Source organism: Trachurus japonicus, chromosome 3 (assembly GCF_045865225.1).
Source record: "Trachurus japonicus isolate A0001 chromosome 3, Traja_1.0".
In the NCBI taxonomy this organism is placed as follows: Eukaryota; Metazoa; Chordata; class Actinopteri; order Carangiformes; family Carangidae; genus Trachurus; species Trachurus japonicus.
This window is the reverse complement of record NC_140909.1, coordinates 18,469,629-18,495,225: the sequence shown is the minus strand read 5'-3', so window position 1 is coordinate 18,495,225 and position 25,597 is coordinate 18,469,629. Positions and strand designations below refer to the sequence as shown.

The following is a 25,597-nucleotide window of genomic DNA, read 5'->3' as shown; positions in this document are numbered from 1 at the left end:
TTGGTTTAAATTGAGTATCAAACGCTTTCTTCTTTGTAGACACAAGATGTGTCAGTAGAGAGTTTGATTTAATTTCAGTCAATGGATTTTTCACACTGGGGAGGGAGGGGAAAAAGCAACAAGTGACCATAAAAACTGAACATACTGCATTTTCCACTGGCTCTGCTGTCCATCTTTATCTTTGGTTTGCTCCAGTCATATTTTCAACAAAACCCTCCTAAGTGCACATTTCTATCTCAGTCTTATAGCCAGATATGTTTCAGAAACGGATAAATAGATGGAGATCATATAGATAATAGCTGCTGTCTTGCTCATCACATTTAAATCAAAGCTTTCTGTGCAGGCTGCTAGACCACATATATTTGCTTTATGCATTATACATTTGTGAGTGAGTGGGCGAGTGACAGGACAACAGAGAAGTCAACCTTCCACACTTGGCTTTGGTTTTGATTTGTGTCATTTACAGTATTGAAGACTGTAGCAGCATCAGCAGTATCTGGTTTGTGCGGTGCATTCTGCTTTTAGCTGGCTCCATGCTTCTGTATTACATGTAATGGCAGATATACAATTTTGCTTACTTTCTGCTCATTTTTCATTTTCACATGCATGGTATTATTTTTCACCACAAACGTATCTTTTAATTTTTAAGTTATACATGTGTTAAAACAATGAAACAATATATAACAGCAGTGCATATGTAAGTGCCATGTTGGCTAATTTTCAATTTATTCTCTTATGATACATAAAACATAAATGAACCAGAGGAATTAGGTTAATTTTATGGCTGTGTTACACTAAGCAAAGTTACAGTGCCCCAAAATCTCTTAAAATGAAATGAAGCCCAATGCTGTTATTACACCTGTATTTTTTCTTCTTGCTGTCATATATTTACTACTGTACGTATGTATGCCTTGAAGACCTGTTACAATGCGTTATGATTGAACTGTGCTTGTCAAAGGCGTACTCAGTTCTCTTTTTGAAATATACCCTGCCTTGTGAAAAAAAAAGGGATGAGTAATGTGTTTCCTCCTCTTTAAAATTATATATATTCCCCTCCAAGAAACACAAACAAGCACTCCAGTGTTGTATTATTTTTTTGAATTATAGTTGATGTTGTTTAATTGTGAAACCAACACAGATATGATTCACTTGAATCAGTCTGCACGTCACAGTCAGATGTGAGCTGGGCTGACTAGGCTGATAGCTAATAATTCATGTCCACTTATCTGATTTTGGGTGCATCTTGTATCCGTAAGTGCATGTGGATGCGTGCATGTGCTCTTCATCTATCTGTATCTGTCAGCGGGGATATAAGATATCACTAGATTTTATTTACCAACAGCCTCACTCATCACCTTGCATGCACCCTCCCTATGAAAGCTGTGATCCTCCTGTCTGCTTGCGTCCCACACTGTCTCGCAGCCTCCATGCTTACCTCATGTGCCTAGCTAGCGTTACATCCCATGTACCCGGTGTGGTGAAACAACACAGGGAAGAAGCAAATCCAGCTGCACCAATGCATTGCACGCACGAGGAGAGCAGGACAGAAGGAGGTGTTGATAGTGACAAGGTGGCGAGTAGTCTTGAAAGTAGAGTGGAGAGCAGTATGAAGATCACTTGCAGCCTTTTTCTAGCCGGCTCCATGCCTCACTGTGAAGCCGGGGCCCATTGCCAGAGCTCGCAAAGACTGTAATGAGTTTATTTCATGTCGGCTGTGAAAGTGCCCGTCTCTGTCTCGCAGGCACTCAACAGAGCTGAGGCCCATAAACACAAAGTGCAGTGTGTAAATCCCCACGGCCTGACGTCTCCCAGCCTGCCCTCTACGACTTCTGAGCACCTCTTTATCGAGAGGGAGAAGGGAGAGGCGAGATCCCCACTTACCCCCTGAGAGGACACCATGGGCTTGGCTGGTTGGCGCGGCCCTGCCCTCTCACCAAAGACTACTTATGTTCTAATCTTCAACCTCTACTACTTACCCTCGCCTCTTTGGAGAATACACTTTTTTTTCCATGTCGAGAGCAGACCCGAGGAAGGACGATCAAACAGTCTGCTACTGTACAGAACATGCTGTTTGTTGTAAGCAGCACCAGATCAAAACAGCTAAGTGTGCAATGGTTTTTTCTTTGGCTCGTGAAAATTTCACCTCTGACGAATAGGACATCAGATGTGCGTTTTCCATGACGTCAGTCCGGTCAGTGGCCCAGCTTGCCCTCCTCTCCTGTCCAGTTCCCTCCCCTCGATGCGATGCAAAACGCTCCCCTTGTATTATCTCTCTGAGAGCAGGTCGGTGTCTGCACAAGGTCCCTGCGTATAGCTGCGTCCTCCCAGGGCCTCGGAGCAAGCGGTAGGTCACTGCAGTGAGGGAGATGCAGAGTGAGGCAGAGATGTAGAATGGTGAAGGGGAGTTTCTATCTCTTGTTTCCTCTCTGACATGGCTTTGGTCCGTGTTGAGGGATTAGTGTGTAAGGCTGCACCACAGCCTCTTCCTTTGGCTTGTTTCCAGATATTATCTTAAAGCGCGAGCTTGACGGCGGCCTCTCTTCCTCTCGCTTTTGTTTCCCTCTTTCCCATCCCCCTTCCTGTATGAACTCAGTGGTGTGAGTCATCCCAGCCTGCTCGGGGAGTGATTTAATTGCTCTCTCTCCTCCTCCTTCAACATGCATGGTCTCGAAGAGGGCTGTCTCTGACCCTCCACTCCTACAAAAACACAACAGCGACCTATTCATTACCACAAAGGTTGGTCCACCTCCAAAGACAGCCAAAATACACACTCTAGAAATGTACTCGCTTATGGTGGCACAATACAGTCTCATTCTGCCATGCATTTGCCCTGGTAACTCTTTTGTATTGTGTGCCATGCTGTCGCCCTTCTGGGTGAATAGAATGTGGGCATGTGAGTATGGAGTGAAAAAAAAACACAGCAAAAGCACAGCGTCTGTAATCACAGTTAAGGAAAAAAATCCTCTGCCGTTTTCACCATGGGGGTCAAAGCATTGTTGTGTGCCTGGCACTGTGTTGGGACAGGGACTGTGATTTGCTCCAGATCATAATTTGAAATGCCAAATGGACCATTGACATATGAATAGAGCACACTGTCATAGCAATAACAACCACTTTTGCATGATGTTCCATCTCTATTTGATGCAATGCTGTGGGAGGAAAACATTGAATTTCTTCTGTCATTTTAAGTCCCTATCATTTGTGTCCTAAGCATTGAATTATTTTTGCTTTAATCACTCTGTAAGTATTTTCCATGACTCAGGCCCCAACAGCCAGGTACACATGGACTCGTGCATCATGCATTTGCAGCAGTGTATATGGTTTTTATGGCCTCTTTGCTCTGTACTTGTTAGCTGAGGCAGTAGGTGGCACTGTTCCTACAGACGAATAGGTCGGAGGGGGTGGGGGGGTAATGGGGAGAGGCTACCTCACGGGATTGGCTGAATTTGATTGAAAATAGGTCTGCCTTAACTTAGCGATACTCATCCATATGTGAACCTCCTCAGATGAAAGACATGTTTGTTGTTAACAGGGGAAGTGATTATTGCACCTCTGCAGCAGTCGAAATCTCCTTCATAGCAAAGCGATTTCAACATTGATGTTGGCCGTGTGATAGATGGAGCTCAAAAAAAAAGAGGGTGAGGAAGCTAAAATGCCACTGTGATTATAACAATTAGAGAGGCTGAGCATAATGTAGAGTGTGTTGCTCCCGGGGTTGAGTGGCTCTTTTTTTCTCCCCTGTGATGCTGATGAGTGTCTCTGAGTTGTATAACAGCAGACAGGGATCAATGGAGAATGCTGACTCTTGAGAATACTATGGATGTACTCCGGACTGTCTGAGATTGCTACTAATCCAGAATGATTATTCAGTGTACTCCTTGCTCTTGGCCTAGTCTAGACAAACAATACACATAGACAGACACATGCCGCCATACTGTATAGGTACCAACACTTTTGTGTAGAAAACACATACCAAAGGTGAAGAGTCTCTCTGAAGTTAGTCAAACACACACACACACACACACTCCTTCTCACCCGACAAGATTTTTTTTTTTAGATTTAACTAACGATTTAACTTAAGCTGTACAGATGTTGCTTCCATCTCTGGTTTTCGGTGCACTGAGCCATCGCCAGGAGGCAAAGCCTATAGGAACACAAACAAAGTCCTAATGCTTACCTCCAGATCCCTCTTCTTCTCCCCTCTCACCGGCATCCTGTCTCACCTGCCGCCTGCTTCCATACCGCACAAACAAAAGTGGATATTTCTGAAGCAGTAACAGCATGTATTTCTAAATGCTGCATTGATTTTTTTCTTTTCAAAGACATTCAAAATTTGAGTAGGTGTTGGTCTGTCACGTTTGAAGACTGCATACTGAATTAATGCTGTGATTCAGTGAATACTGTACGTTTATATGAAACCTGGGCCAAATAGTATTTACTACTGTAGTAATGTTCATAGTCTATTTTAAAATACCTAGATGACAAATGGGTTGTAGAAAACATTGCTACGGCAAAGGATTGCAGGAACGATCTTGCAAATGTATTTACTGTATGTTTTGGTGGTTGCATTTTTTTCTATTGACATCACTAATGTGTCCCACCTTCTCTTTTTTAGCTGTGATGGAAGTGCTCGTCCCGGAGCAGCCAGTGGTGGCGCTGCACGGCAGAGATGCCGTCCTCAACTGTTCCTTCAGCCACGCCAGTCCCTTCAACATGTCTGATCTGAGCGTCTTCTGGCAGCTGACAGACACCAAACGCAGTGTGCACAGCTACAGGGAGGGACACGACCAGCTGACGGAGCAGGCAGAGAGCTTCGTCAACCGTACCAGCCTGTTCCCCACCCAACTGGGCCTTGGCAACGCCTCACTCCTGCTGCGCAGGGTGGGGGTGGCTGATGAAGGCAGTTACACCTGCTTCGTTAGGGTGCAAGACTATGGCAGTGCCGCTCTGCAGCTGCAGGTGGCCGGTGAGTCACGCCATGACGACCATGACACATGTAGAAACAAACAGATGAACATACATGGACTGTTCCGTTTGAGAGAGTAATTGATGATAAACCAAATCTGAGTTGCAGCTTCAAATGTACAATATGTGTTTTCCAGATTGTTCTTCTTTTATGTTAAAGGAAAATTCAGTGTAGTAATCTATGTAGTACCACATTCTCATTATGATCAGGGTCAAAATTTAGACAGCAGAGAAGGCGAGGCACCCCAACTTTTAGTCTCTATTATGGCATCTGCTCAAAAAATTCAGAATCTTCCACTCCCCGTGATGCAACCAAATCACATCTTTTGTCAGACTTTTCCGGCCTGATAAATGGCCATGTTTCAAAATCCATGCCCCCAGTTTGAAACTTGGGCTTTGTGCAAATGTTTTCACAGGCTGAATGATACTCTCTGTCCTTGGTGTGACGTCTCTTTCACTCTCCCTCCATGTTAGAATTCAAGAAGATTTTAATATTCCATTTAGAAACAACTAAACAAATGAAATAGTTGTTTTGAGGATTCAGTCAGTACAATATGATCAGTGTAATGACTAATGAATAAATGCCAAATTGATTGTGTTGAAACTAGTGAATACACCCCAGTGCCTATGCAACCATTCACACTAATAGTATGCAGTAAAATGCATTCTACGTTTACTAGCGTAGACTGTGATTTAGGATTGCTTCCTCTCACGAGTCTTGAACAGGTGATAAACACTTTCAGAAGCGCTGATTGTGGTCTCTGTCATGGTCAATATGTGCTGACTTTGATTATTAGCTTTTGTTACGGTCAATCAGCCATCACTAGCAACTTCTCTCCTGTGTGAATACATCGCCCACCTTCACAGCTGAGAGGCTTTTATTTATTTATAATGATACTGTGTGCCTTTCTTCCTTCTCACATTTCTGTGTCTGTTGTGAGATTGTTTCTGTATTCTCCAAGGATGGATGTGCATTAGGCGGAGTTAATGAATTTTTTTTTTTTTTCCTCCTGGCCTGGGAGAGGAAAAACAATGTCTCCAACAGTGACAAATTGGCTCAGTTTTATGCATTAGATTTATAGATGTTCTATTTTTATCCAGAATTTACAGTTAACATTGTACACTTCCTTCATGCTGTGCTGGAAGAAAATGAAAGGAGCCCTCGATGGAAATCTGCCTGTCAGTCAAATGGGCAGCTGGGGAAGTTAGAGTGTACCATGCTAAATTTTGCGTTGAGAGTCGACTTTTCGAAAAAAAAACAACAATTATTTCATCTGGCCCTCAGCTCCACCCCATTGTTTGCTGAGCAGTGATTGGCTCTGGGAATACAGCAGCCTCTTTCTCCGCCACCTCTGTACTCATGTTCTAGCTCCGGGGATTGGAGGAGCATGATGTCAGCCCCGACTGACGATTCACCACTCACCTCCACCCGTCCACGCTCTTTACCATGCTATAGGCCGAGTCGTCCCGTATCTTTTGACTCTGTCAGTTTTCTTCCAGGCCTGCCCACCTCCGCCTCCCCTCTCGGCTGGCACCGTATTTCCTTTCTGGGAGTGGCTCGGTGCTTTGGCTCTCTAGAGAGAGCGGCGTTAGAGTGTAAGGATGCAGCATCAGGATGTGCCACAGATGCCGTTTGTGTCTGTGGGATCTTAAGCACTGTGTTATGCTAAGCTCCCTAAACATAATTAAGAATTTAATGGGAATCATGTCAAACAGGTCCCAGGGTGACTCTTGCTGCAGTGAATCTAGCTAAATTCAGTATGTATCTGCTGCTCCCATTCCTCACCAAATCCTACCTCTTTCTCTCATCCCTCCCCCCGAATCCTCAACCACCCCTTCCTCTTCTCTCTATGTACAACTCCTCCATCTCTTAGCCCTCTACTCCAAGCCCGTGCTGACTTTGGAGCCGGAATCCAACCTGCGGCCAGGTGACGAGGTGGCCCTGACCTGCATGGCCTATGGTGGTTTTCCTGAGACGGATGTGATATGGCAGGATGGAGGCGGGCGCAACTTGACAGACAATATCACCACCTCGTTGGTAGCCAATGAGAGAGGGCTGTTCACCATGACCAGCATCCTGACAGTCGTGCTGGAGCCCAATAGTACCTACAGCTGCCGAATGATCCACCCACTACTCGGGGAGGAGGGCTACGCCTTTGTGACAATAACAGGTGAGTCTGGGTCTTCATCTCAGCTCCAGGGTCTCTCACTTTACATAGTCACCGTCATTCAATTACAAACGACACAAACTCATATTCAGGGGTTTACCGTAGTGTTTTATTGTTACAAGTACACACTAATCTTGTTTTCAGCCATGGTAAGGCAGAGTTTCTCATTAAAGTCTTGTGTGCGTTTGTAAATTAGAATGTCATTTGAGTTTTATGCCACTATAGGACAAACTTTTTACTTTGTCTTTCCGACTCTCTTTGTTTCCTTTTGTGGAGTCAGTGGTTCAGCTCCAAAGAAATGATTGAGACATAATGAAATGTCCAATTATGGTCCAATAAGCATAACCCATCAGTTCTTCTGCATCATTAAATGAGATCAGTGGGTGATTATTTCCCTGAGGATAGTCAAATAGCTATTCATCACATATTTCAAAAGGTAATACAGTAATAAAAGATTGTGCAAGATAGGGTGATTGGTCTCTGAGTGGCTGTCTGTGGGAAATGTTTGCTAACCAAAAGGAAGATTGATATGTTTGCCTTTCTTTGATTGTTTGATGAAATCTTGAGCTGCATGTGTGACAGCACCTATATGATGGGTCTACTGGTTTCCTCATCTCAACCACCGACCATGTCCCCCCTGGGCCCTGCTTGGGCACTCTGTGTGTTAAGTGCAAGGAGGGTACCATGTAAGGTGGGCCAAGGCTGGGTCTCTAATGGGAGCAGCACTGTGTAAAATGGCTCATAAATAAGTAGAGGTGGCCCGAGTCTGCTCTCTGAGCTGGAGCTGGTGCTGGAGCTGGGGCTGTTGAGGCGGAGGTCGAGGCAGAGGTCAGGGAGTGCTGCTCCACTGGGCTGGGAAATGACTGTGCTGTCTGGAAACAGGATGGCCGATTGGCAGGGCAGGCTCGCTGGACGGCTGAGGGAGGGTGGCCTTTATAACTGTTTGGTTGGCCACTTTCAAAAACAGCACAGATAACCGGTCAGACAGACCATTGGGGGAGTGCAAAGGTATTAAACATATGGTGAGAATGAAATACGACTGTGAGGTAACGGTGTCAAAATAGTCTGAGGCTGCTATAACCCCTCTCCCTTTGCTGGATTGATGCACTATTTCAGTTTTGCTTGAAACAAACATGATCGTTTTACTGCCTTTCATGTCAGGTTTTTTTGTCTTGTTTACTTCCACTCTTTAAACAAGACACTCATTTAAAAGTATGATTAAAGATAAAGTTGTCTGGGTCGGTGATTTAGATTGTCATGCATTTTTGTCTTTGTGATGTGAGACAGTGACAAGCTATTTCCATTCTTTTTAAAGTCAAATTGTTTAACTCTGCAAGTTGGTTTTTCCTGATGTGATTGTGAACATTTTAATATTTCAACTGTGGTGGTGATTTGTCATGAGTATAGAGAGAGTTTGTGGACTTGCATCACTGACCATTTTCCTTGATTTTGACCATGTTGTTGCAACCTTGCTGAGGGTGTGCCCTCTGTTGGTGGCATTTAATTTAAAACTTATTCATCTGTAAAGTTCATCAATCCATCAGTATGGAATAATAATAATTAAATGGGTTGCATTGCACAAAATTAGGTGGCACAAGCCCACTTAGCTGCACCCTGTTTTCAATGTCTATTCAACATTCAGCGTTGTTAAAAGAGGAGGCCACTGGAAGGATCAAATATGATATTTGAGACATTTTATAGGCTTTGATTGTCATTTCCTTTAGTCACAGTGTCGTGGTGCTGCTGTTTCCTAAGCTCTGGAAAAATGTTAAAACAAAGGAATCAGTCTGAACAGACCCAGACAAAGAACATAAAAAAACAGGCGGAAAAAAAGAGGCCCAGCTAAAGAGCACAGGTGTCGTTAAAGTGTGATGCAGTAAAGACTGAAAGAGAGACAGCAGTGGAAGCAAATCCACGAATAGACTGAGGAAAACCCTTAATTAAAACTGTGGCGATCGTGATTTTCAGCAACTGGGTGTACAAGAATAGGAGTAATTTCTCAGTAGGAGCACCAGCACAGCTTGATGATGGCCCAAGTTGTTGGTAAACACACAGAAGATTTACAGTATTTTGTGTGCCGCGATACAAGGAGGCTTGTTTGAAATGAAAATGTATTTGCATTTGTTTACAACAGCTGGTGTGTGCTTAACAGCTTCTGTAATTAATTTTGACCTAGCAGAACTCTTCTGCTGGAGTAGCAGTGTGTGGAGTGTGCCGAGCCTGAGTTGATATAGCGAACACACTTGCTTGCTATATACACACCGCACACCAAACTCAGGCAGTGGAGAATCCTATTATAAGAATGGGTGAAATCTGCTTAAAATTCTAAATGGACTATGAGAGTGGAAAAAAACAGACGACGAAGAAGAAATAGGGAGTAAGTAAAGAGAGAGTGGGGGGTGGGGGGGTGTCGAGAGTGAACAAGCATGTTAAAATTTCACACTCTCTCCAATCTCTGATTGAAAAATTACAATAGTAATACAAATCTCCCCCAGGCAGAACAGGAGTTTGACAAGGTTAATTTTGAGAAAATGAACCCTTTACCCACACTGAGTGGAGCACCATGTGGGCTGGCATGAACTGCACTTTGAGAGTCCGTGTTAAGTCATCCGTGTTAATCTTACCTCGTTTATAGTCACCACCAATTTAGCTACCTCACCAGCAGCATCCAGCCTGTCACTAACATATGCACACAGCACAATGAGACTATTATCGGGCATCGCGGGTTATTTCTGTAAACACGCCCTGCGGAAGCGCCGGTCAGTTTTTCAGCCGAGCTCCGAAGCAGGCGGTGGTGTGTTGTTGTGTTGCTGGGATATTGATAGATTTTGCAGAGTGCAGCAAGGCTTAGTTGTGGGGAGACCCATAGGAACAGCTGGTATTAATGAACAGTTGAATGATGGAAAGGAGCAGCTTCAGTCCTCAAATGAACCGTGGCCTGTCTGCTCGCCTGGCCAATGTGCTTGTGTACCAGCCCCCTCCTCCTCTGTCTCCTCCCCCCTCTGCCCGTCTTGATGGCTTGCACTGTCTGATACTCCCAGCCTATTTCGACCACTTTGTTCTCCTCAAAAAGAATAATGTTCTTGGAGTTTGGGGGGATCAAGAGTCTATATCCTATCATTTTTTACTGATCCTTTTCTGAATGTGGAGCTTTGTATCCCATCTACTGGAGCGGCGTGATTGCAGTGTGTTGTCTGATGGCTGGGTTTCAGGGCCTGTCACCGAACACCCCTTCCAGCCAGCACCACCCCCACTCCGTCTGCTTGCTCTCTCAATGAGGATGGCGCCATTTCCCCGGCATCACTCTGCTGGCACATCATTTACAGTGAACAGGGAGCGGATGGAGATAGATAGAGAGGGGGAAGAAGGAGATAGAGAGATGAGGCAGGAAGATAGAGAGAGGGAGCCAGGGAAACAGGGTTAGGAGGGGTGAGAAGTAAATGACAGGAAGCAAGATGGAGACGAAAACGTTTGCTGAGCTCAGAGTTGTGGCACTATGGCCTGACAGGCAGGAGATGAACTCGCTGACGGAGAGGGAGCTCACCCTACGTGGTGTAGGAGACTTTCTGCTGAATTTTTACTATGTAGCTGGCATTGTCTCGCTTTCACTGGGCAGCACAGTGGCTCAGTGGTTAGCTCTGTCGCTTCGCAGTAAGACGATCCCAGATTTGTTTCCCACTCCCAGTCCTGTCTGTGTGGTGCTGGCATGCCATCCCCATGTTTGTGTGGGTTTCCAGCACATGCTTGTTATTCCCTCAGCCATTCCAAACACACACAAGTGGATTTGTTTAGTGGATAAGTCTTAGGAAGTCCAGACTGGCTGTAGTTTTACTTCTTATGTAAGTATGACTCTATTTGTTAATGTTACCTAAGATGTGGGAAAATAAATTGATTCAAAATGAATTGGATGAAATTATAGGAAAGAAAATTTGATTCAATAACATGAGAATGTCTTGTTGTATCCTACATTACCCACAATGCAATCTGACTGGTAACAGTATTGTTAGAGATCTATGTATGTATGTTATGCACACATAGCCTCTAGTCACTAGCCTCAAGCAGAAATGTGGAGTGCGATACAAGGTCTAGTTTAATCTTTTTTTCTTTTTAACTCCACACTCCCAGATTTTGTTCTCTTTCAAACTTCGGGCAAATGTATTGTACTTTGCACAACTCCTCACACTTTATGAAGCCTGTCATCAACCAAGTGGTAGCCTACACTATTAGAGCTTTATTTGCATGCTCATGTTGGGAGGGATCTCATCATACGGACCAGATAAATGACTGTAGCGGAGGAGGGTTTGGGCAATATGTTAAAATTTACCAACTACTATATTCAAGCAAGTGTACATGGTGCAGAAAAGGAAGGGTCATGGAGTCCACTGCGCACACAGGCCATTTTCAGCAAATGCATTCACGGAAGATTTTAATGGTAGAAACAACAGAATAATACAAATTTTAAGAATAACTCTGGGATTATTTTTTTAAACCAGCAAACCAAAGGATTTAAGAAGGTCAAAGGTCAAAGGTGTATTATTATATTATTGTCATGCAACACATGTTTAAAACATGGGATGAACGAAATTGCGATGCCCTGGTCCCGTGCCAGCCCACTAAGATAAATAAAAATAAATAGAAGTACAATAAATAAAAACTGTAGTTAAAAACTATAGTAAGCGATTTGTCGAAACTATTTTAAAGCAACATTTTGCTTTTGAGAATCCCCAACCTGATGAGCACACTGCTGTCATCAAGACCAGGGCCCTGGATTTCCCCTACAGTACTTAACCAACCGCATAAGCACGTTCCTACTGTAGGTTGACTTATCTAATCACAGGTAGCCAATATATTCAGTAGCCAGAAACAAATGAATAAATCTGATTAGGACCTCCCTCCTGTCTTCAGTCTGAAACTAGTATAGGTGACAACATCCTCATCACCATCATCAAAGAAGTTGTTGTTATTTCTTGTCTATGGTTGGCACGGGGGGATGAAATTTGTTGGGCAAAGTGCGTGTGGATCAACAGCACTGTGTCCTTTTAGTCAGATGTTTTCTTTCACCATCATGGACCCTCACCTTCCCTTCTTTGTTATTTGTATTAATCACTTTTGAATCAAATGTAGCCTGCAAAGATGACTCATTCAACTTCATGTAAGGTGCCTCTGTAGGAATACGCAAGGTCACTTACCGTGTTTTTCCCTTTGTGCAGGAGGAAAGGAGTAATTCACTGTACTTTTCACCCTTGTCATCTAGACCACATTCACACACATCAGACATTCCCTCAGTGTGCAGTCAGATCCTCTCAGTCTCCCCAGGTCCCTTCAGACATTCTTTTCTAAGGCAGCTTATTCAACTCCTGATACAATGCTGTTTTTGTGGGACATAGATCCCCAAGGAGAAAGTTTGTTGCTGCATGATTGGGAAGCACAGGCACGCTAAACTTACCTTCACTATAATAATCAAGGTTAAAAAACATAATTAATTGGTATATAAACATTGACCTTTAACCTGAAGATGGGATCTAACACAGGTGCTAATAGCAGGTAGTCTGTGAGAGCAATTGGCTTTTCATTACGCTGTGTTTTTTCTTCATTAGGCTTCTGCCAGCCTGTTTCTTGCCCCTTTTACTATATTATGTCTTTAGAGCTCAATCCTGACAGCACTTTGCCATCGAAATAGTTACCTGCCATGCTTACTTGAGCCATACTCGTTCCAACGGTGCTTTGAAGAAGTCCCTTCAGTGGGTGTTCTTTTCTGAATACTGTCTCATACACTGTGTTTGCAGCAGAACCTCTGAAAATATTGTGCTTGTTACATTTTTGTGTCTTAAATCATAGTAAAAGCATTTCTGAGCTACTGTTGCCAAAGGGCCAAACAGAAAAATGCAGAGATCTACTGGTTCAAAGGTCCTCTCATTAGAGCATCTGTTGTGGTGAATTTACAGTAATTGCAAATCTTCTTCAAGTATTTTTTACTTCTATTTTCTCTCATAGGATCTTCTATCAAAAGCACTGTCAATCATCTTTGGGGTAATATGTTGTCCAAAAATCATGTTTTTGCTTCCAGCTTCTATAACAAACCGCTGTGTCTGTCCTTGTTCTCTGCTGAATGAGGACTAATTTAAATGCAATTAACAGAGCCTTCTGAGAAGCAGAAAACAGCAGTATAAATGAATTTGTTGTCAGTAGAGCAGCAAGCAGGCAACTTTCCCGACGGAGCACTGTATTAATTAGTGTCCAGTGCACAAACAGGCTTTCTTTCTCTTGCTGAATGCATGCTCTGTCTTATCAGGAGCCCAGCCAGGGAAAACAACCAAATAGACAGATGAAGTAATGTAGGCAATCTAAAATAAATTCAGGTGGGCTGCAATGGCACCTTTGTAAGCACATTAATTCCTATCAGGATTATTAACACAGGCCACTTGCAGCTGTCATTACTCTGAAACATTTGAACGTCCTCTACTGGGAACTTCACTATAGGAAATTTTATCCCTTTATTATGGCCAGGGCAAAGTTATTTGTCATGCTCCCAGTCTTACTGTTAGCGGCTCTGAGGGATTGTTGGGTCGGATTCAGTTGTGGGCAGTTTCTGGTCTGTGTGCTGCTCTTTTAGAACGGTACAATCAGAAAGATAAAATGAGCTGTGCTCTTTTGTGCTGGGATTTATTCTTCCTTTATTCCAGCCTCCTTTCTGCCATCTTGACTTTTTAACTTTAAAAGGCTTTGTGGTCCTGTCCGGGTTTTAAAATACATTTCTTTGGCACAATTAAAAGCTACATTGATTCAGGTTTTCCTCCTGGGCAGTGAGCGTTCCCCTTTACGGCGTGTTTGAAAGGACATCAACCCGTGTGTGTCCATGTCCAGGAAATATGTGGATGTGTGTTCACTTGCACACAACTTGAGTTTACTCTGGTCTTGCCTAGGCTGTGATCAAAAACTGTGTTCATTTTTGCTGCAAAACCATCATATCATGGCGGTGTAACACCCTCTCTCCACACCACACACGCACACACACCCCCACCTCCCGCCACCTTCCCACAAACAGCAGTCTGACATCTTTATGTCTGTCCCCGGCCTGGTAGGAACCTGTCTCTCTCTGTCCTCCCTCGCTTTCCTTTTTAGGACACTGTATTTATGATGGGAGTAAATGCACAAAAGCCCCCTTTTGTTATTGATCGGGTTCATTTTGATTTGGACTCACAGCAAGGACTATCATTGGGACCGGTGGGGCCCTGCAGTGTACATTTCACACAGCTCCCTCTAAATCCTGTAAGAGGGATTGGTTTCGGGAGGTCTGGCATCAGTCTTGGCTTCACGATATGAAATCATATTAGTTTCAGCGTTTCAGAGTCACTGGGAGAATAGCCACCAACAAATGGCTGGGCATGCCTTCAAAGTTTAGTTATTTAATTATTCAGCCCGTTTATTTGATGTTTAAACTCTGCACCTGATAACACCATGAATTATTGTCCTGCAAAGGATGTTTGCAAACCTCAGTAAATTGCTTTGTTCTGTGCATGCAAACAGTCCAAATTAGTGGCTGGCTACACACAAAGAGCATTGTCTATTGCTATAATGTGTTTTCAATTAGGAGGCGTTGAGAGATTTAGCTTATTCTCAGGATAGGTGGCTCTTTTCTTCGATAGCTCTAGAGACTAGTAATTGATTACCAAGTGTGAAATGGAAGTTAAGAACGGACTGAGTGTGGCCGTGTCCCAGAGGAGAGGAGTTTCGAGCGGGTATGGTGTTCAACTCGCTCACCTCCCTCTGTGCTGCTGACAGTTTGACTCGAAGCTACGTAAGCACTCAGTGACTCACTGTGTGATAAGCAACGCACCTATTACAGAGCTCTTTATTTCAACCCCAGTGTCAAATATCACAGTAATGACTGTGATTAAGCCGCGACGCTGCCGTGCTCCTTATGATACCAGTCTGAATGGACAGCGACTCGCAATGACTCACATCCCCTTCAGGTTGCATTAATATCTTCCCGCAGGCTCGGACTCTGTAGCCACGCCTGTCTCCCCAGAGCCCGACAACTTGCAGCTCATTACAGACAAACCGTCCGTGAGGAAACAAACTCGCTCCTCTTACCTTATTAATATTGTCAACTGTGTTTAATTTTATCACTTGCCCCCCTCGTGTGTGTTGACGCAGTAAGTGCAACTCTCTGTCAACAGCAGAGACAGCTCAGTGACCCACACCGCGAGAGTCTGTCATATCTATAATGTATCTCTCTCGATGCTTTCAGCCACTTATTCTACCAGATGAAGAGTGATGCCATTTGTTATGTCAGGTCGTTTTCCTGATGTGGTTGTTAGAGGGGATAAGCAATCCAAACAGGGTTATAGTGACGACAGCGTGTGAGAGTACCACGACTGTCTTGTGAAACCAAGAAATTCAGTTCAACCAAACTGAAAATGGATGTTTGGACGTGGAGTACACCTATTATTTAAGGACTGGTTGTTTTCTGTTGTAGAGCTATAAGACGATTGATATGACTCTCATTTCTGTCTGTTAAGGCTGTACAGTCAGTAGCCAGCAGGTGGTTACAGTAATATATGTAGTTAAGGTTTTCCCAGAGCTGAAGACAAGTAACAAGTAACTTGTTCTATTTTATCCTAGTAGGAACTGAAGCTAACTACCTGTAAACCTATTTCAACCAGACAGAAATAAGAATAAAATCAATATTTTCTCAGTGAGAGAGCAAATAAGTCTGTTTCCCAAAATGTCAAAGTATTCCATGAATATATCACATCCATAGTCAGTCAAACATTGATGTGAAAAATGGAGATGGAGAAAACTATCCAAATACATAAAGTATATTACACATTTTTGCACCCATGTGCTGTATAATCCTATACATACTGAAAAGGGTCTCATTTTCAATGATGTGTCCTGTTCAGGATCCAACAAATTGTCATTGTAGCAAAGCAGGCAGGCTGACAACTGATGCCCTTGGATTTCAATATTTCACTGCATCTCAATAAGACCATGTGACATAATGTGATGACATTGTGGGGGCCAGATGATGTAAATGGTTATAGGTTTGAAATATGTGCTGCTTCAGCAGAGTGATGACTTACATCCAGAGATGAAAGTAAGTGTGTCCTGTTTTGTATTGTGTACCACGAGAAGAATTAGTGCCGGTACTCCAAAGCAGGGAAAGAAGCTGTCAAGGTTACAGAGTAAAATAGGATTCAAGTTGTAATCCTCTACATTGTAAATCTGCCATTGATTCTTCAAGAATGTCTTAAATAATGTTTCTCCCCAGTATTTTTGTGTTATTTATCAAACATTTTAAAGTGAAGGGACGACAGATTCAAAGACAACGGCAAAGTCCATCGTTATGGTGTCAAAATGTGATTAACAGGGAAGAAAAGACGACGACCAACTAAATTTTACATTTGCCTCAAGGTCTCCGTGTCATTTAGGTGCATTGGAGCCACAGGGGTCTATTGTATAAATAACAAAAGAAAGAAACAAAAAAAGAACAAAACTCAATGTCAGGAGCTAATTACTCGGTAATGATCATCCACATTGTGCTTTATGTGCTATTTAACTCTGTGTATTAACCCTTCCAATAGGAACAAATAGTAGTTGTGCATTTGTAAGGAGGAGTGGCCATAGGCTCTGTGGTGGATGTTCCTGACTTGCTTTTACAGTTTTCAGTCCGAGGGCCTCCTGTACACACATTTGTCTGTTATTTCTTCAAGATCTTTCACAAAGCTTCCCTTGAAGGAATAGTCAGTGAAACATGTTAAGTCCACCATTCTTAGAGTAGGCCTACTTAAAAGTCATGGTCCTCCATCATCCTGTTCATCTCTGGGACTATTGGTTTGTCTTCATTGTTCTTCACCACAGTCTCGGGAGATTCTGATCTCCATCCCTCTTAAGTTGAACTGAAGTTGAGCCTTGGAGACGCTCCAACATCTGATGTGTTGATCCCAACTGAGTATCCACATTCATGGATGAGTGACTGCAGCAGGAGCCTTAGATCTCCTTGCTTAGCCTTCAACTTCCTTTTCCTCCTCCAGCTCCTCGAGGTCCCTTGGAAATAGTAGTGGCAGCCTTGGATATCGGGGTCAAGGGTCAAGGAACATCTCAAAGTCCTTTTACTTATTTGCATCATTGTCTGCAGTGATGCACACTTTTTGCTTTCCCACATTTGAAGCATGTTTGCAACTATTTCAGAAATATTTTCTGTATGATCTTCTGGGAAGAGCAGATTAACTGTAAAGTTCAGTTCAGTTCAGTTTTATTTACTGTATATCCCGAGGGAAATTGGATTTGCAGCAAGCATTACAAACATAATAGACAAAAGACAGCATCAAAGACATCAACATGTCACTAGCCACAACATAGTGCAGTAATACATAAAAAAAACAGTACAAATAATAAAAACATACTACTAATAATAGATTACTGTTAATAATAATAATAATAATAATGCATAATGCTCTGTGCATAGTAAAAATGTAAACAGTCTACGCAAAGCTTATGTAAAGTTTATGTTCCCCACCTCCATTGTTGTTCCACAGGTCAGTAATCGCAGCACTGGCCCTATGCCAACCTGTGACATGTCAGCTTTTAGCTCGTTGTACATTCATAGCAAGATAGATATACCTGGTTTTATCCAGGTGCTGGAAATTCACCACATATCGACTAATTCTTCATGATCACCTTAGTGTTTTAGAGCAGCACACAATATTTTGGACACTGACACTGGAAATAATATGTATTATGGTTTTCCTGGCATCTGTATTTCTAATTGAAGAACATTGTCTCCAGGTTGTGGCCCAAGTGACAGAATCAGTTTTTTTTTAATTTACCAAGGGAAGGTTTGCTTACCATGCTTAGCATATTAGCAGTAGCCGGGTGAACATGCTCACACCTGGCAGCAGCCAGAGTCATGTTCTGCCAGTCACTGTGCAGCTCCTCAAGAGTTTTAATGCCCAGTAGCCTGAGAACTTGTGGATTGTTCTGTGCCAGGCAGCCAGCGTAGCATTTCAAAATAAAAAAACTGAAAATAATATGATTTTCCCATTTGTTCAAGCTTACCCCTGTTCTTGAATATCTCTCTACCTCTTTTGCATTTTTCTTCTTTAGCTGCCAGAAGGGAATATCAAGCATTTTTGGTAGAAATGACTTTTTTTCATCAGTGTAAAACTCCCTTAGAGTCTGTTTACATAGCTCTAAGCCATCAGTGTAGAGATCTTACAGTATAGTAAATGTGAGGATAAATGCCCTTATTTGTGTGTTAGCTAGCCTCATTTCAGTCATAAAGTATTAGTTGTGTGGAAGTACTACCCTAGTGGGACATTGGTATGAACATAGTCCCTGATTCCTCTCTCAGCCAGGGGCCCAGCATTTTCTCAGGCTAAATAACTTTGCTACACACAAGTTGTGAGACTGTGATTAACCATATTCCACTGAGAGAGAGATTTACAGAGTCATTTTTCAGTGTGTCCAAGATATCATATTTTGAAAGTGCTGGAAGGAGACAAAGTATATTTAAGCAATAAGCCATGAGAAGCTGTACTTGACAGTGATTTTGGAACAGCTTAGAGGCATTGTTAGGGACTCCTCTAAAGGAACCGTCAAAGTACAGCCCCAAGTAGCTTTTTGCTTTTGTAAAATGACTGCAATAAAGAAATAGTGTTAATGCGCCATAAATTTCACATATTAATGTAATTTCAGTAATAAATAACGATACTCTCCGTTTTGAGTGGTAATTTGAGGTTATAAGGTATTTTACAAGAACTTAAAGCACAGTCAATCAAAAGCACAGTCAGGAAACTGCTCTTTGTTTTAAACTCAATAATTGACCGAAGAGGAGCTTTATGTATTGATCCAGCTGAGCCCTTAATGGACATGGTAAAGATCTTTCAGTGTTTAAAAGCCCCAAATCTTTGAAATATCTATTTAAATCATTTCCTCTGACAGTAGAACGGACTGCTAGTGTGCAGGCTGCAGTCATTTATTCAAGCTCACAGTGAGTTAAGTGACTGCAAAAATGTCATTGTAAAAACAGCCCCAACCGTCATCCTTCTGAAAGAAAATGATAAACAACTAATAAACAGGGTTACATATCAGATAGTGTAATCTGTGTTTTGTTTGAGACTTTTCTTTGTTTAAGGAAGACGTTCTCCTCTCACCTGTCCTGTCTCCTTCCAAGCACATCACACTTTTAATGCTTTGAATAAATCAATGCACTGTTTTTTTTATTTCTTTTTTCTCAGAGTGTAGCTGGTGAGTGATTGAAGTTCAAAGCCTCATGTTGGTAAGGATCTGCCCCGAGAAATAAAATCAGACAAGGCACCATGTCCCCGTTAGCACCAGGGGTGTTATTCAGAAGCTACATTAAACCTGACCTCTGATAGCAAAATCTGTACTGAATCAACAGTGTTTACACTTATTTGCATCCAAACTATGCTAATAATCACAAGAAGAGGTTAGGTTTTCTCCTTGAGATGAACAGCTAACAGGAATGAGCTGACCTGCTCCAAAGTCTGAGCCCGGCGTAGCTCTTGTGCTTTGAGAATATTCATCTGTCTCTCCAGTAACCACCAAAGACTGCAGCAGAGGAAAATGAGAAATGCTGTTTTATAATGAGAGCCCTAGGCAAAGACATACAGAGACGTGTCTTTAAAAAAAATCTGTCATTATATATTCTCCAAGTAATACTGCAGTGGGAGAAGCATACTAAGAACTTACACTCTTTGAAGAGGTCCAGGCAGTGCTCTAATGTTTCGGATGGAACTTGCATTGCTTTTGTGATATAGGGCTAAGCTTATATCCTGTCATTTTGTATTCAGAGACGTTATTGTGTAATCAGCGTCTGTTCTTGTGGATTTGAACCATGACTTTCCTCCATCAAAAACAAACACTGATACTTTGAAATTTGTGGATCAACCGGAAAGATATTAGACAGAATCAACAGTGACAGTAAAAAAAAAAAAAAGAAAGAAAAAAAAAGTTATGCAAGAGATAAGACAGTTTTTATAACTCAAGCACAATGACAAAGCGTCTGTGCTGTTTAGCTTTGTCCATCTAAAGCATATCACTTATAAAAGCTAGTGCAACTGCTGGGTGTGTTCCTGACTTAAATAAACACTTTAATGGATGGTAAGTGTCATGTTAAAGTTCATGTCCTGGATGTTATTTCTCACCCACTTCGCACTATACTGATGCAACGCAGGAGTTGTTTCAGCAATAGGTGAACTAACTGCAGGGAGTTTCAACCTGCAGCTTGCTCTTGGTGCACTGAGCCATTGAAAATGAGCACAATGGGAGTTATGGATCATCCACCTTGTTCACGTGGCTTTCCAGCAATAAAGTGACTGAATATAAGTCACTGTGTGTCAATGAAGTACTCTATGTGTAATGAGCCCTGTTTATCCTTTTATCTATGGACTGTATTGCAAACAAAGTCATTTCCTATCAGCATGTGAATACGCACAGATAAAGCAATGTCACAAATATAATCTTTATCACACTTAAAAGCTGCAACAATCAATACTTGTAGCTGGAAGTAAAAAAAAAAAACACAGAATAATCACCTGCATTTTAGCATTTCTCAGCTTTTTGTTCTTATGCCCTTCTGTTCAGTTCAGTGTAACTGCTCTCATCATTTCCAGCTGCAGAGGGAGGCTGTTTTCAATAAGGCTCTGATAAACCCACTGTATGCTATTTGACCAGCATTAAATGGCAAACTGACACCGCTAGCAACTACCTGAGTAGTGGGGCATTTAGAGCCTAAAGAGCAAGATATATCTGCCAGAGGCTGGTGGAGAGAAAGAAGAACTAAAAGGAGGAGGAACATTAGTGGACTTGCATTTGTCCAGTGGCCCAAAACACAACCACAAATGTGTGTGTATGTGTGGGCACATGCGCACGCAGTTTGAACAATGAATATTAATGTTAGTCAGTGTGTTTCTGCGTGTGGATGTGTAGGTAACCATTTGCTATAAGCACTCACTATAACCAACAGCTTTATAAGGTGATAATATGTCAAAGTTGTGTTCATGGCTTAGAAAAATCTATTCATACTGCTTTAAGAGGAACAAAAAGTAGCTCAAGTGTCAAATAAAGTTTGGGTATTGCAGAATAAATGTGCACTCTCTGTTTTAAATGGCTCTTTAGTCCTTTCATACCTATTTATCCTTGTTACTCTGCTCTTTGCGCCTCCACTTGGCATTATCAAGTGGCCAGATAGTCTGTTTTGGTACTGATAGCTGTCACTAGTGATTGTCTCCTACACATCCTCAGCATCTTGCAGGCGGTCCTTGTTTAAAAGCCAATTAAAAATGGAGACAACACAGCGTTGTAAACTGATTATTGCACCCAAGTTCCTCCCACATTGTGAAGATGGCCCAGTGAAGAAATGGAGCGACTAGAAAAAGAAAAAAAGAAGAGGAAGGAGAAAAAAAAGAAAATCAATAGTCCACTCTGCCTCCAACATCTTAATGCCACTCTCAGTGGAGAGGCATGTGTGGAAGTGATGGAGTCTCTGTCAGTTACTAGACATCAGAGGAGTTTTTAATTGGCCAGCCCCAGTGGGGCTGGAGGGACATGGGAGATGTTGAGAGAGAGAGAACTAGTCTGGCTGGTGTTAGATGAGGTGGGCAGACCTGTTGTGAGGCAGTATAGTTGTCTGCTTTCATCTCCCTCTCAGACGAGGGCTGGGTAATATGACATAAAATTTGATGACGGTGTATCTTAAATATGATAATACCATGACTTATATCACGTTTGAGACATGTTCTTCATAATTTAAATATGATCTGGTGCAAGACAAAACTCTGGGACTGTTGCAATTTAATAATAATAGAGGTTTGTACGCACTACACAGGTGTGTGTGTGTTGTTTGCTTCACTCTCTCTTGCATCAGTTGCAGTGCAAGTTCCTTTTCTATCAGGTAAAATATTTGCGAGACTGTTTTATACACCGTGAGTCCTGTGTTTGCGCCGGGTCCCTCCACAGCTGACGTGTCATCATTTAGGACAGCTACTCTGACAACAATGTCTGCATTGTGGTTTTTCTCTTTACACCAGTGCCAGTGCTGCTCGTGTCAGAGCCAGAGCACATTCTCCAGCATCCCTCATGCTTGCTGACATGTTTCCTCATGGTTTGCTCCGGTCTCTATTGAGCTGTCTGCCTCCATTGCTTCACCCGCCCTTTCCTTTGCATGCAAATGTGCATTTGTTTTAGTGTAAAACAGAAGCCTCTCGCTGGCCAACGTGCACTAAGCCGATCCTCACCATGCACTTTGACGTGACATTTAAAATCCATTCCCTACCACAATAAATGGTGTAGCCAAATCCGCGTCAGGGCACGTATCTCCACTGGTGTGCAGTTTATTTGGGTTGCACTACCCACCCCTACCTCAGGCTTGTGTAACATATTCCTGCACAGAGCTATTACACATCCTCACACCCTTCTGCCTTTAATGTCGCATCTGTCTTGCTAACACGACAGCCATACAGTTGGCTCTGAGCTGTATACTCAGTTAATTAGCCAGTCTACTTGGTATGGGATTACCTTCAACTGTAAAGATGAAAAAAAATTCAACCTTGCCTCTGGCATATCTGAGTAAAACTTGAATCCATCCCTTGGAGTGTGCCTGAGCCTTAGCCCTGGTTCCCCTTAGCAAATCAGTGGCTGTCATTGTAGGTTTGGTTGTATATGCTGCGGCAATACACAAAAACAGCCCAGACACACACTGAGATTACTTCACTGAATTCTGTCTTGTGCATTTGTTTACAGTATATGACACTATGAAATCTTGGAAACTCTATATGGTTTTGGCCACCAAGAGATGTGCTCTGAGTTTAGGCAGCTGGAAGAGATGACATATAGTATGATAAACAGAAACAGAAGGTCATGATGTCTATGTTGAACATATAGATAAGATAGAAGATAGATATATTCTATAGTCATGCAGTACTGTGTACTTGTATATGACTAAAAGGCACATAAGGATAAACTGAACAATAGCTCAACATGTGCAAGTACAATTTTAAATGTTTAATACATGAAGGCATGTGCTACAGTGCTTCAGTGTTTGTATGCTGTGAGCCAACTCCCTCACCTTTTCACCTGCTTTGGTCAGTTGGTCAATATCCCACTTATCCCATCCCTCCACCATTCCCCAACTTACCTACCTCATCCACCTTTCTTTCCCTCTTACCCTCCGCCACACCCCCCACACCAACACCAGATGGCTTTTACAGTTCTACTACTGGGGGGAAAAGAGAGAGGACTTTATTCCCATAAATGCAGACCCATTACTCAGTTTTAATGTGCATGTCTGCACATCATACACTTGTGTTCGCCACAAGCGCATGGCATCAAGGGAAGGGCAATAATGTCAGACAAATTGTGTAAGTAAATGGGCGCTACGTCGTCCTAGAGACGAACGCTTTGCCTCTCTGCATGCCAATAAGACACTGAGGTAGCATCTCGCTGAAAAGCAATTTATTGAAATGCAAAAAGAGGAGAGAAAGCTTGAAGCAAAGATGCTGACAGGACAAAAATCTGTCGCCATCCATCTCAGTTTGCCAAGTTTTGCCTCTACAAGTGAGCTTCTTGTCCTCTCCCAGAGAAGAGAGGTGTTCCTAGAGATATTACAAGAACAGCTGGTGTGCCTGCGTTGTCACAGGCTTTTATATGCTGGGTCTGAATGTGCAGGCTTTAAAGGTTTTGATGGACACCTCTGAGGTTGATAATAAAGGCTGGTAATTGAAACTGAAGCTGAAACAAATTCAAAGTCATTCGTTGAATGTGATGCTAATATTCATGCTCATGTTTTTCATTCTGGCTAATCCGTGCCCTCTGACACTAAGGCCATCTTCTTTCCATTAGCGCCGTTGTTTTTGTTTCTGCCAATCTCCTTCCTGAGAGATCGGCAGTGCTACACGGAAACTGAATAAAGAAGTTTAAATCACCTCTGTCTGCAAGCCTGTTTGCACTCACTGAGGTAGTATGCATCAATCACCTCACCAGTTTTGGGTGCATTTGATTTAAGTGTGAGCTCCTGTTTTGTCTCACTGAGTTTTATATCTCATTCACTTTACTGTTTCTACCCTGCCTTACTGTATTGTCTGAATGAATGTCTTTATCTCTGCAATGTGACTCATTGTTAGAGAGATATATAAGCCTATTTCCAGTCCTGGGCCTGGCTGTGCCTCCCCGGTCTCCAGGGCTGCATAGGCCCTCCAGCAGGCCTGGGCCCTGCTGCTGATCAACCCCTGGGCTCTTCTGTGATCAACACGTCTTCTCTACAGGTCCCCGTTCTCTCTTCCTCTGTTTTCACAACCTAGTCAGGATAAGGCCAGCTTGTTCATCCTGACAATGAAAGTAAAACCTAATTGACTCTTCCTCTCCTCTTCCTCATCCCTCCAGCTTGTCTACAATGAGCCTTGAGGCTCTTTTTAGCCTGAAGCCATCCTCCTGTCAAAGGACATTATTCTCCTTTGGTCACAGCTTAAGAGGGAAGGTTTCTTCTAGGCAGGTAAAACTGGGGTGACAGTTGGAGAGAAAGCAGCTTTGATCTCCACCGCCTTCACGTTGCAGAACCAGGATGACAGGCAAGGGAGTCTTAGGAGCACTCTATTCCACCAAATGTGCTGGGAAGAAAACACTCAGGCTTGTAAAAAAGCCTGCAAATCTTGGGTCTCACATTCACAGAAGCCCAAACAATACCTAAGCTGGCCCCTTGCGACTCCCCTATAGTGTCTTCCAGAGACTAAGGGAGCCTCATTTCTCACTGGTGATGTGCCCTGTGTTAGAGGCCCCATATGGAGGGGGTGGTTTATCATACTCTTGCCTGCCCCCATTAAATATCTATTTTTACCATCCTTCCTGCTGTGGCCCCCTATGATACACAAAACACCTACAGTGAAGCACCACCTTGTATAAGAAGTAACAGTAGAAGATAGGTTCCAGGTTTGGTCGATATATAATCTATATGAAAACATTGCAAACATTAATTCAAGATACATTTGCTACCAGTAGTATCTTTTTATTATATATAAAGAGAACTTTGATAGTGTCCAACAACAACAAAAGAACGATGACACAATAGCACATCACAGTATATGTGCAATATAATAGTAAGTAATACAACAGCACCATTTTATAGCCTCTAAAACTGCTATGGTGTTGACTCGATGCCTCACAGATACAGTGTCCATAAAAGCTGAACATGATATTGGATGTGCACTATATTGGGCAGATGTTCCTGTAACTGGGTCCACCTACAGGATCTATAAGCAATGTACAAGACAGATGTGACCTCCACATGTTCAGACAGCTGTGGAATGCCGCCTTTCTTGGGGCCACAGCGCATGACAGTGGCAGTTTATAAATGCATTACACGAAGACTAGGAGCTTATTCTTTTAATAAACAAAGTCCTACCGCAGATTTCAAAATAAAAGAGAATGCAGACGGGGGCGACCTG

At 42.7% G+C, this 25,597-nt stretch overlaps 1 protein-coding gene across 2 annotated transcripts in view; it reads left to right on the top strand.

The window, feature by feature from the left end:
- cd276 (CD276 molecule) overlaps positions 1 to 25,597 on the top strand; it is a 63,048-nt gene that overhangs the window by 11,588 nt on the left and 25,863 nt on the right. For both annotated transcript variants that reach the window (XM_085765066.1, XM_085765058.1), the window contains exons 3-4: positions 4,616 to 4,966; positions 6,840 to 7,136. In XM_085765066.1, the coding sequence (XP_085621192.1) occupies positions 4,616 to 4,966; positions 6,840 to 7,136 (648 nt within the window). The remainder of the gene's footprint in view (positions 1 to 4,615; positions 4,967 to 6,839; positions 7,137 to 25,597) is intronic.